The sequence below is a fragment of the Eucyclogobius newberryi genome, unplaced genomic scaffold, assembly GCF_026437365.1.
Source record: "Eucyclogobius newberryi isolate DKJ021-1_F unplaced genomic scaffold, fEucNew1.0.hap1 SCAF_22, whole genome shotgun sequence".
Taxonomy (NCBI): Eukaryota; Metazoa; Chordata; class Actinopteri; order Gobiiformes; family Gobiidae; genus Eucyclogobius; species Eucyclogobius newberryi.
In genome coordinates, this window is record NW_027315857.1 from 27,531,634 (window position 1) to 27,545,770 (window position 14,137).

Sequence of the window (14,137 nt, forward strand, 5' to 3'; positions counted from 1 at the left end):
CTAAACCAGGTCTAAACCAGGACTAAACCAGGACTAAACCAGGTCTAAACCAGGTCTAAACCAGGACTAAACCAGGACTAAACCAGGTCTAAACCAGGTCTAAACCAGGTCTAAACCAGGTCTAAACCAGGTCTAAACCAGGTCTAAACTAGGTCTAAACCAGGTCTAAACCAGGTCTAAACCAGGTCTAAACCAGGTCTAAACCAGGTCTAAACCAGGTCTAAACCAGGTCTAAACTAGGTCTTACCTGGCGTCTTTGTGGGAGATAAAGCGTTCTTGATCCAGGTGTTGGAAGGAGGGAAACTCTGATTGGATGAACCGTTCCGTTACCATGGTGAAGTGATGCACACAGACCAGACAGCCTGCCAATCAGAACCCAGCATTTTATCATCTTCTTAAACTCTTTTTTTGTGTGTGTGTTCATTTCCTCCACATGACACTGGCGCCCCCTAGTGTTCATCTCACTAATGTAGCTGAATGTGAAGGTTCCACTCTCCTCCACAGGTCAGGGGTCAGGGTTCCCTCAGAGTGGTTCAGGGTCAGCTCCATGACATCAGCATAGAAACAACACAATTGACTTTGCTTTTTTTCATGTTTGTCGCACACGTTTGTCGCACGTTTGTCGCACGTTTGTCGCACGTTTGTCGCACGTTTGTCGCACGTTTGTCGTTTGATGCGGTTCAGAGTCGTTGACATTGAAGGATGCGACTCGTACCTCTGGTGTCATTGGATCGATGGTATTGATTTTGCCATTGATTATTTCCAAATACTTTTCAACTCTGGTCGAACATAACAAACAAACAAACAAACAAACAAACACAAGAACAACATGGAGTGGATTTAACTGGACACATATATTACACTTTAACACCAATTATACTTTTGTGAAATGAAAATACAAGCGTCTGTACCGATCCAGGCCGTGTTGAACACTGCCATCTGGTCCTGGTCCTGGTCCTGGTCCTGGTCCTGGTCCTGGTCCTGGTCCTGGTCCCGGTCCCGACCCTCCGTCATTACACACGTTACGGTCCCGGTGGAGTCTCGCAGCTCCAAACTTTGGGCCTCAGATCTCGGAGACGGAAACTGCAGCAGAGCCACCACCAGAAGAGGGCGCTCTCTGCACACCAGGAGAGACATGAACACCACAGAGCACCACCAGAAGAGGGCGCTCTCTGCACACCAGGAGAGACATGAACACCACAGAGCACCACCAGAAGAGGGCGCTCTCTGCACACCAGGAGAGACATGAACACCACAGAGCACCACCAGAAGAGGGCGCTCTCTGCACACCAGGAGAGACATGAACACCACAGAGCACCACCAGAAGAGGGCGCTCTCTGCACATACTATAGTGTCGTGTGTGTGTTCACGCTCTGTCCCGCCACAATAAACTCACCCAAGAGTCATTCTCAATCTGTGGCTCGAGTCTGAGTAAGCCCCGCCCACTGGGGGGGGGGGGGTGAGAATGACTCTTGGATGAGGTCAAAACGTCTGAGTCCAGATGATACGACTGAGAACACTCCTGGACCAATGATGAAACCCTTTAACCCTTTAGTTTGCAGATAGAGCGCTGATATGGGAAAGAATCAATCTAAAAGTGATGTGTCCATCCTGGAGACGCCTGTCACCATGGCAACGTCAAATAAACATGAGGAAGAGAGAATGCTGTGTGTGTGTCTGTCATGTCTGTGGTTTGAATGCATTTCCTGTTGTGAAGCTCTTTGTCTTGTGTATGAAACGACACAAATAAAGCCTCACTCTGAGAAGACAATCTTACCCCATGTTAAGGTCTGCAGGAGGCCCCTGGTCCCCGAGGCCCGGCCCCTGGTCCCCGAGGCCCCCGAGGCCCCTGAGGCCCCTGAGGTCTGATCCGAGGCAGACTCTGGACCAGGACAGAGCTGCGTTGAGCTGGCTGCAGTTCAGACTCTGTCCATCAGGAGGCAGCAGAGAGCGCAGGGTCAGAGTCGACCAGCAGAGGGAGAGCAGCCAGGAGCGAAGCGAGGACAGACTGAGCATGTGCGGGAGCGAGGGGGCGGAGCCACACTGAGGAGAGAGAGACAAAAGTAATGATCTGAGTGCATCACAGCCATGACCACAGCCATGACCACAGCCATGACCACAGCCATGACCACAGCCATGACCACAGCCATGACGACAGCCATGACCACAGCCATGACCACAGCCATGACCACAGCCATGACCACAGCCATGACCACAGCCCTGACCACAGCCATGACCACAGCCATGACGACAGCCATGACCACAGCCATGACCACAGCCATGACCACAGCCATGACCACAGCCCTGACCACAGCCATGACCACAGCCATGACCACAGCCATGACCACAGCCATGACCACAGCCATGACGACAGCCCTGACCACAGCCATGACCACAGCCATGACCACAGCCATGACCACAGCCATGACCACAGCCATGACCACAGCCATGACCACAGCCATGACGACAGCCATGACCACAGCCATGACCACAGCCATGACCACAGCCATGACCACAGCCATGACGACAGCCCTGACCACAGCCATGACCACAGCCATGACCACAGCCATGACCACAGCCATGACCACAGCCATGACCACAGCCATGACCACAGCCATGACCACAGCCATGACCACAGCCATGACGACAGCCATGACGACAGCCATGACCACAGCCATGACCACAGCCATGACCACAGCCATGACGACAGCCATGACCACAGCCATGACCACAGCCATGACGACAGCCATGACCACAGCCCTGACCACAGCCATGACGACAGCCATGACCACAGCCATGACGACAGCCATGACCACAGCCATGACCACAGCCATGACCACAGCCATGACGACAGCCATGACCACAGCCATGACCACAGCCATGACCACAGCCATGACGACAGCCATGACCACAGCCATGACGACAGCCATGACCACAGCCATGACCACAGCCATGACGACAGCCCTGACCACAGCCATGACCACAGCCATGACGACAGCCATGACCACAGCCATGACGACAGCCATGACGACAGCCATGACCACAGCCATGACCACAGCCATGACCACAGCCATGACGACAGCCCTGACCACAGCCATGACCACAGCCATGACGACAGCCATGACGACAGCCCTGACCACAGCCATGACGACAGCCATGACCACAGCCCTGACCACAGCCATGACGACAGCCATGACCACAGCCATGACGACAGCCATGACGACAGCCATGACGACAGCCATGACGACAGCCCTGACCACAGCCATGACCACAGCCATGACGACAGCCATGACCACAGCCATGACCACAGCCATGACGACAGCCATGACGACAGCCATGACGACAGCCATGACGACAGCCATGACCACAGCCATGACCACAGCCATGACCACAGCTATGACCACAGCCCTGACCACAGCCATGACCACAGCCATGACCACAGCCATGACCACAGCCCTGACCACAGCCATGACCACAGCCATGACCACAGCCATGACCACAGCCATGACCACAGCCATGACCACAGCCATGACCACAGCCATGACGACAGCCCTGACCACAGCCATGACCACAGCCATGACCACAGCCATGACCACAGCCCTGACCACAGCCATGACCACAGCCATGACGACAGCCATGACCACAGCCATGACCACAGCCATGACGACAGCCATGACCACAGCCATGACCACAGCCACGACCACAGCCATGACGACAGCCATGACCACAGCCCTGACCACAGCCATGACGACAGCCATGACCACAGCCATGACGACAGCCATGACGACAGCCATGACGACAGCCATGACGACAGCCCTGACCACAGCCATGACCACAGCCATGACGACAGCCATGACGACAGCCCTGACCACAGCCATGACGACAGCCATGACCACAGCCCTGACCACAGCCATGACGACAGCCATGACCACAGCCATGACGACAGCCATGACGACAGCCATGACGACAGCCATGACGACAGCCCTGACCACAGCCATGACCACAGCCATGACGACAGCCATGACCACAGCCATGACCACAGCCATGACGACAGCCATGACGACAGCCATGACGACAGCCATGACCACAGCCATGACCACAGCCATGACCACAGCTATGACCACAGCCCTGACCACAGCCATGACCACAGCCATGACCACAGCCATGACCACAGCCCTGACCACAGCCATGACCACAGCCATGACCACAGCCATGACCACAGCCATGACCACAGCCATGACCACAGCCCTGACCACAGCCATGACCACAGCCACGACCACAGCCCTGACCACAGCCCTGACCACAGCCCTGACCACAGCCATGACGACAGCCATGACCACAGCCATGACGACAGCCATGACCACAGCCCTGACCAAAGCCATGACCACAGCCATGACCACAGCCCCGACAACAGCCATGACGACAGCCATGACCACAGCCATGACCACAGCCATGACCACAGCCATGACGACAGCCATGACCACAGCCATGACCACAGCCATGACGACAGCCATGACCACAGCCATGACCACAGCCATGACCACAGCCATGACGACAGCCATGACCACAGCCATGACGACAGCCATGACCACAGCCATGACCACAGCCATGACCACAGCCATGACCACAGCCATGACCACAGCCCTGACCACAGCCATGACGACAGCCATGACCACAGCCATGACGACAGCCATGACCACAGCCATGACCACAGCCCTGACCACAGCCCTGACCACAGCCATGACCACAGCCATGACCACAGCCCTGACCACAGCCCTGACCACAGCCCTGACCACAGCCATGACCACAGCCATGACCACAGCCATGACCACAGCCCTGACCACAGCCCTGACCACAGCCCTGACCACAGCCATGACCACAGCCATGACGACAGCCATGACAACAGCCATGACCACAGCCCTGACCACAGCCATGACGACAGCCATGACCACAGCCCTGACCACAGCCATGACCACAGCCATGACGACAGCCATGACCACAGCCATGACCACAGCCATGACCACAGCCATGACCACAGCCATGACGACAGCCATGACCACAGCCATGACCACAGCCCTGACCACAGCCATGACCACAGCCCTGACCACAGCCCTGACCACAGCCATGACCACAGCCCTGACCACAGCCCTGACCACAGCCATGACCACAGCCATGACGACAGCCATGACCACAGCCATGACCACAGCCCTGACCACAGCCATGACGACAGCCATGACCACAGCCATGACCACAGCCATGACCACAGCCCTGACCACAGCCATGACGACAGCCATGACCACAGCCCTGACCACAGCCATGACCACAGCCATGACCACAGCCATGACCACAGCCATGACGACAGCCATGACCACAGCCATGACCACAGCCCTGACCACAGCCATGACCACAGCCATGACGACAGCCATGACGACAGCCATGACCACAGCCATGACCACAGCCCTGACCACAGCCCTGACCACAGCCATGACGACAGCCATGACCACAGCCATGACGACAGCCATGACCACAGCCCTGACCACAGCCCTGACCACAGCCATGACCACAGCCATGACGACAGCCATGACCACAGCCATGACGACAGCCATGACCACAGCCCTGACCACAGCCCTGACCACAGCCATGACCACAGCCATGACGACAGCCATGACCACAGCCATGACCACAGCCCTGACCACAGCCATGACCACAGCCCTGACCACAGCCCTGACCACAGCCATGACCACAGCCCTGACCACAGCCCTGACCACAGCCATGACCACAGCCATGACGACAGCCATGACCACAGCCATGACGACAGCCCTGACCACAGCCATGACGACAGCCATGACCACAGCCATGACCACAGCCATGACCACAGCCCTGACCACAGCCATGACGACAGCCATGACCACAGCCATGACCACAGCCCTGACGACAGCCATGACGACAGCCATGACCACAGCCATGACCACAGCCATGACCACAGCCATGACCACAGCCATGACGACAGCCATGACCACAGCCATGACCACAGCCCTGACCACAGCCATGACCACAGCCATGACCACAGCCCTGACCACAGCCCTGACCACAGCCATGACGACAGCCATGACCACAGCCATGACGACAGCCATGACCACAGCCATGACCACAGCCATGACGACAGCCATGACCACAGACCTGACCACAGCCATGACCACAGCCCTGACCACAGCCATGACGACAGCCATGACCACAGCCATGACCACAGCCATGACGACAGCCATGACCACAGCCATGACCACAGCCATGACCACAGCCATGACCACAGCCATGACGACAGCCATGACCACAGCCATGACCACAGCCATGACCACAGCCCTGACCACAGCCCTGACCACAGCCCTGACCACAGCCCTGACCACAGCCATGACCACAGCCATGACCAAAGCCATGACGACAGCCCTGACCACAGCCCTGACCACAGCCCTGACCACAGCCATGACGACAGCCATGACGACAGCCATGACCACAGCCCTGACCACAGCCCTGACCACAGCCATGACCACAGCCATGACGACAGCCATGACCACAGCCATGACCACAGCCATGACCACAGCCATGACGACAGCCATGACGACAGCCATGACGACAGCCATGACCACAGCCATGACCACAGCCATGACCACAGCCCTGACCACAGCCATGACCACAGCCCTGACCACAGCCATGACCACAGCCATGACCACAGCCATGACGACAGCCATGACCACAGCCATGACCACAGCCATGACCACAGCCCTGACCATAGCCCTGACCACAGCCCTGACCACAGCCATGACCACAGCCCTGACCACAGCCCTGACCACAGCCATGACCACAGCCATGACCACAGCCATGACCACAGCCATGACGACAGCCAAGACGACAGCCATGACCACAGCCATGACCACAGCCATGACCACAGCCATGACCACAGCCATGACGACAGCCATGACCACAGCCATGACCACAGCCATGACCACAGCCCTGACCACAGCCATGACCACAACCATGACGACAGCCATGACCACAGCCATGACGACAGCCATGACCACAGCCCTGACCACAGCCCTGACCACAGCCATGACCACAGCCCTGACCACAGCCATGACGACAGCCATGACCACAGCCCTGACCACAGCCATGACCACAGCCATGACCACAGCCCTGACCACAGCCCTGACCACAGCCATGACCACAGCCATGACCACAGCCATGACCACAGCCCTGACCACAGCCATGACGACAGCCATGACCACAGCCATGACCACAGCCATGACGACAGCCATGACCACAGCCATGACGACAGCCATGACCACAGCCATGACCACAGCCCTGACCACAGCCATGACGACAGCCATGACGACAGCCCTGACCACAGCCCTGACCACAGCCCTGACCACAGCCCTGACCACAGCCATGACCACAGCCATGACCACAGCCATGACGACAGCCATGACCACAGCCCTGACCACAGCCATGACGACAGCCATGACCACAGCCCTGACCACAGCCCTGACCACAGCCATGACCACAGCCATGACGACAGCGCCCCCTGTGACTCTGGTGCAAACTACAGCTGACGCTTTATTAGGGCCAAAGACGTTTAAACCCTAACACATGTTTAAGTCTTGGACACATGTTCAAGTCTTGGACACATGTTTAAGTCTTGGACACATGTTTAAGTCTTGGACACATGTTTAAGTCTTGGACACATGTTTAAGTCTTGGACACATGTTTATGTCTTGGACACATGTTTAAGTCTTGGACACATGTTTATGTCTTGGACACATGTTTAAGTCTTGGACACATGTTTAAGTCTTGGACACATGTTTATGTCTTGGACACATGTTTAAGTCATGGACACATGTTTATGTCTTGGACACATGTTTAAGTCTTGAACACATGTTTATGTCTTGGACACATGTTTAAGTCTTGAACACATGTTTATGTCTTGGACACATGTTTAAGTCTTGGACACATGTTTATGTCTTGGACACATGTTTAAGTCTTGAACACATGTTTATGTCTTGGACACATGTTTAAGTCTTGGACACATGTTTAAGTCTTGGACACATGTTTATGTCTTGGACACATGTTTAAGTCCTGGACACATGTTTATGTCTTGGACACATGTTTAAGTCTTGGACACATGTTTAAGTCCTGGACACATGTTTAAGTCTTGGACACATGTTTATGTCTTGGACACATGTTTAAGTCTTGGACACATGTTTATGTCTTGGACACATGTTTAAGTCTTGGACACATGTTTAAGTCTTGGACACATGTTCAAGTCTTGGACACATGTTTAAGTCTTGGACACATGTTTAAGTCTTGGACACATGTTTAAGTCTTGGACACATGTTTAAGTTTTGGACACATGTTTATGTCTTGGACACATGTTTAAGTCTTGGACACATGTTTATGTCTTGGACACATGTTTAAGTCTTGGACACATGTTTAAGTCTTGGACACATGTTTATGTCTTGGACACATGTTTAAGTCTTGGACACATGTTTATGTCTTGGACACATGTTTAAGTCTTGAACACATGTTTATGTCTTGGACACATGTTTAAGTCTTGGACACATGTTTATGTCTTGGACACATGTTTAAGTCTTGGACACATGTTTAAGTCTTGGACACATGTTTATGTCTTGGACACATGTTTAAGTCTTGGACACATGTTTAAGTCTTGGACACATGTTTATGTCTTGGACACATGTTTAAGTCCTGGACACATGTTTATGTCTTGGACACATGTTTAAGTCCTGGACACATGTTTAAGTCCTGGACACATGTTTAAGTCCTGGACACATGTCTATGTCTTGGACACATGTTTAAGTCTTGGACACATGTTTATGTCTTGGACACATGTTTAAGTCTTGGACACATGTTTAAGTCTTGGACACATGTTTAAGTCTTGGACACATGTTTAAGTCTTGGACACATGTTTAAGTTTTGGACACATGTTTAAGTCTTGGACACATGTTTATGTCTTGGACACATGTTTAAGTCTTGGACACATGTTTATGTCTTGGACACATGTTTAAGTCTTGGACACATGTTTAAGTCTTGGACACATGTTTATGTCTTGGACACATGTTTAAGTCATGGACACATGTTTATGTCTTGGACACATGTTTAAGTCTTGAACACATGTTTATGTCTTGGACACATGTTTAAGTCTTGAACACATGTTTATGTCTTGGACACATGTTTAAGTCTTGGACACATGTTTATGTCTTGGACACATGTTTAAGTCTTGAACACATGTTTATGTCTTGGACACATGTTTAAGTCTTGGACACATGTTTAAGTCTTGGACACATGTTTATGTCTTGGACACATGTTTAAGTCCTGGACACATGTTTATGTCTTGGACACATGTTTAAGTCTTGGACACATGTTTAAGTCCTGGACACATGTTTAAGTCTTGGACACATGTTTATGTCTTGGACACATGTTTAAGTCTTGGACACATGTTTATGTCTTGGACACATGTTTAAGTCTTGGACACATGTTTAAGTCTTGGACACATGTTCAAGTCTTGGACACATGTTTAAGTCTTGGACACATGTTTAAGTCTTGGACACATGTTTAAGTCTTGGACACATGTTTAAGTTTTGGACACATGTTTATGTCTTGGACACATGTTTAAGTCTTGGACACATGTTTATGTCTTGGACACATGTTTAAGTCTTGGACACATGTTTAAGTCTTGGACACATGTTTATGTCTTGGACACATGTTTAAGTCTTGGACACATGTTTATGTCTTGGACACATGTTTAAGTCTTGAACACATGTTTATGTCTTGGACACATGTTTAAGTCTTGGACACATGTTTATGTCTTGGACACATGTTTAAGTCTTGGACACATGTTTAAGTCTTGGACACATGTTTATGTCTTGGACACATGTTTAAGTCTTGGACACATGTTTAAGTCTTGGACACATGTTTATGTCTTGGACACATGTTTAAGTCCTGGACACATGTTTATGTCTTGGACACATGTTTAAGTCCTGGACACATGTTTAAGTCCTGGACACATGTTTAAGTCCTGGACACATGTCTATGTCTTGGACACATGTTTAAGTCTTGGACACATGTTTATGTCTTGGACACATGTTTAAGTCTTGGACACATGTTTAAGTCTTGGACACATGTTTATGTCTTGGACACATGTTTAAGTCTTGGACACATGTTTATGTCTTGGACACATGTTTAAGTCTTGGACACATGTTTAAGTCTTGGACACATGTTTATGTCTTGGACACATGTTTAAGTCTTGGACACATGTTTATGTCTTGGACACATGTTTAAGTCTTGAACACATGTTTATGTCTTGGACACATGTTTAAGTCTTGGACACATGTTTATGTCTTGGACACATGTTTAAGTCTTGGACACATGTTTAAGTCTTGAACACATGTTTATGTCTTGGACACATGTTTAAGTCTTGGACACATGTTTAAGTCTTGGACACATGTTTATGTCTTGGACACATGTTTAAGTCCTGGACACATGTTTATGTCTTGGACACATGTTTAAGTCTTGGACACATGTTTAAGTCCTGGACACATGTTTAAGTCCTGGACACATGTTTATGTCTTGGACACATGTTTAAGTCTTGGACACATGTTTATGTCTTGGACACATGTTTAAGTCTTGGACACATGTTTAAGTCTTGGACACATGTTTAAGTCCTGGACACATGTTTAAGTCTTGGACACATGTTTATGTCTTGGACACATGTTTAAGTCTTGGACACATGTTTAAGTCTTGGACACATGTTTATGTCTTGGACACATGTTTAAGTCTTGGACACATGTTTATGTCTTGGACACATGTTTAAGTCTTGGACACATGTTTAAGTCTTGGACACATGTATAAGTCTTGGACACATGTTTATGTCTTGGACACATGTATAAGTCTTGGACACATGTTTATGTCTTGGACACATGTTTATGTCTTGGACACATGTTTAAGTCCTGGACACATGTTTAAGTCCTGGACACATGTTTAAGTCTTGGACACATGTTTATGTCTTGGACACATGTTTAAGTCTTGGACACATGTTTAAGTCTTGGACACATGTTTAAGTCTTGGACACATGTTTATGTCTTGGACACATGTTTAAGTCTTGGACACATGTTTATGTCTTGGACACATGTTTAAGTCTTGGACACATGTTTATGTCTTGGACACATGTTTAAGTCTTGGACACATGTTTAAGTCATGGACACATGTTTATGTCTTGGACACATGTTCAAGTCTTGGACACATGTTTATGTCTTGGACACATGTTTAAGTCTTGGACACATGTTTAAGTCTTGGACACATGTTTAAGTCTTGGACACATGTTTATGTCTTGGACACATGTTTAAGTCTTGGACACATGTTTATGTCTTGGACACATGTTTAAGTCTTGGACACATGTTTATGTCTTGGACACATGTTTAAGTCTTGGACACATGTTCATGTCTTGGACACATGTTCAAGTCTTGGACACATGTTCAAGTCTTGGACACATGTTTAAGTCTTGGACACATGTTTAAGTCTTGGACACATGTTTAAGTCTTGGACACATGTTTAAGTCTTGGACACATGTTTATGTCTTGGACACATGTTTAAGTCTTGGACACATGTTTATGTCTTGGACACATGTTTAAGTCTTGGACACATGTTTAAGTCTTGGACACATGTTTATGTCTTGGACACATGTTTATGTCTTGGACACATGTTTAAGTCTTGGACACATGTTTATGTCTTGGACACATGTTTAAGTCTTGAACACATGTTTATGTCTTGGACACATGTTTAAGTCTTGGACACATGTTTATGTCTTGGACACATGTTTAAGTCTTGAACACATGTTTATGTCTTGGACACATGTTTAAGTCTTGGACACATGTTTAAGTCTTGGACACATGTTTAAGTCTTGGACACATGTTTATGTCTTGGACACATGTTTAAGTCCTGGACACATGTTTATGTCTTGGACACATGTTTAAGTCCTGGACACATGTTTAAGTCCTGGACACATGTTTAAGTCTTGGACACATGTTTATGTCTTGGACACATGTTTAAGTCTTGGACACATGTTTATGTCTTGGACACATGTTTAAGTCTTGGACACATGTTTATGTCTTGGACACATGTTTAAGTCTTGGACACATGTTTATGTCTTGGACACATGTTTAAGTCTTGGACACATGTTTAAGTCTTGGACACATGTATAAGTCTTGGACACATGTTTATGTCTTGGACACATGTATAAGTCTTGGACACATGTTTATGTCCTGGACACATGTTTATGTCCTGGACACATGTTTAAGTCCTGGACACATGTTTAAGTCCTGGACACATGTTTAAGTCTTGGACACATGTTTATGTCTTGGACACATGTTTAAGTCTTGGACACATGTTTAAGTCTTGGACACATGTTTAAGTCTTGGACACATGTTTAAGTCTTGGACACATGTTTATGTCTTGGACACATGTTTAAGTCTTGGACACATGTTTATGTCTTGGACACATGTTTAAGTCTTGGACACATGTTTATGTCTTGGACACATGTTTAAGTCTTGGACACATGTTTAAGTCATGGACACATGTTTATGTCTTGGACACATGTTCAAGTCTTGGACACATGTTTATGTCTTGGACACATGTTTAAGTCTTGGACACATGTTTAAGTCTTGGACACATGTTTAAGTCTTGGACACATGTTTATGTCTTGGACACATGTTTAAGTCTTGGACACATGTTTATGTCTTGGACACATGCTTAAGTCTTGGACACATGTTTATGTCTTGGACACATGTTTAAGTCTTGGACACATGTTTAAGTCATGGACACATGTTTATGTCTTGGACACATGTTTATGTCTTGGACACATGTTCAAGTCTTGGACACATGTTTAAGTCTTGGACACATGTTTAAGTCTTGGACACATGTATAGGTCTTGGACACATGTTTAAGTCTTGGACACATGTTTAAGTCTTGGACACATGTTTATGTCTTGGACACATGTTTAAGTCTTGGACACATGTTTAAGTCTTGGACACATGTTTATGTCTTGGACACATGTTTAAGTCTTGGACACATGTTTAAGTCTTGGACACATGTTTAAGTCTTGGACACATGTTTATGTCTTGGACACATGTTTAAGTCTTGGACACATGTTTATGACTTGGACACATGTTTAAGTCTTGGACACATGTTTATGACTTGGACACATGTTTAAGTCTTGGACACATGTTTAAGTCTTGGACACATGTTTAAGTCTTGGACACATGTTTATGTCTTGGACACATGTTTATGACTTGGACACATGTTTATGTCTTGGACACATGTTTAAGTCTTGGACACATGTTTAAGTCTTGGACACATGTTTAAGTCTTGGACACATGTTTATGTCTTGGACACATGTTTAAGTCTTGGACACATGTTTATGTCTTGGACACATGTTTAAGTCTTGGACACATGTTTAAGTCTTGGACACATGTTTAAGTCTTGGACACATGTTTAAGTCTTGGACACATGTTTAAGTCTTGGACACATGTTTATGTCTTGGACACATGTTTAAGTCTTGGACGCATGTTTAAGTCTTGGACGCATGTTTATGTCTTGGACGCATGTTTATGTCTTGGACGCATGTTTAGGTCTTGGACGCATGTTTAGGTCTTGGACGCATGTTTAGGTCTTGGACGCATGTTTAGGTCTTGGACGCATGTTTAGGTCTTGGACGCATGTTTAGGTCTTGGACGCATGTTTAGGTCTTGGACGCATGTTTAGGTCTTGGACGCATGTTTAGGTCTTGGACGCATGTTTAGGTCTTGGACGCATGTTTAGGTCTTGGACGCATGTTTAGGTCTTGGACGCATGTTTATGTCTTGGACGCATGTTTAAGTCTTGGACGCATGTTTATGTCTTGGACGCATGTTTAAGTCTTGGACGCATGTTTATGTCTTGGACGCATGTTTAAGTCTTGGACGCATGTTTAAGTCTTGGACGCATGTTTATGTCTTGGACGCATGTTTAAGTCTTGGACACATGTTTATGTCTTGAACACATGTTTAAGTCTTGGACACATGTTTATGTCTTGGAC

At 48.4% G+C, this 14,137-nt stretch overlaps 1 protein-coding gene across 1 annotated transcript in view; it reads right to left on the reverse strand.

Moving 5' to 3' along the window:
• The window catches only part of ctc1 (CTS telomere maintenance complex component 1), a 63,611-nt gene that overhangs the window by 32,401 nt on the left and 17,073 nt on the right, over window positions 1–14,137 (reverse strand). Inside the window, exons 11-13 of the mRNA XM_072458749.1 lie at window positions 1,778–2,043; window positions 912–1,117; window positions 248–362 (exon numbers count right to left, since the gene is read on the reverse strand). Of these exons, the coding sequence (XP_072314850.1) occupies window positions 248–362; window positions 912–1,117; window positions 1,778–2,043 (587 nt within the window). The remainder of the gene's footprint in view (window positions 1–247; window positions 363–911; window positions 1,118–1,777; window positions 2,044–14,137) is intronic.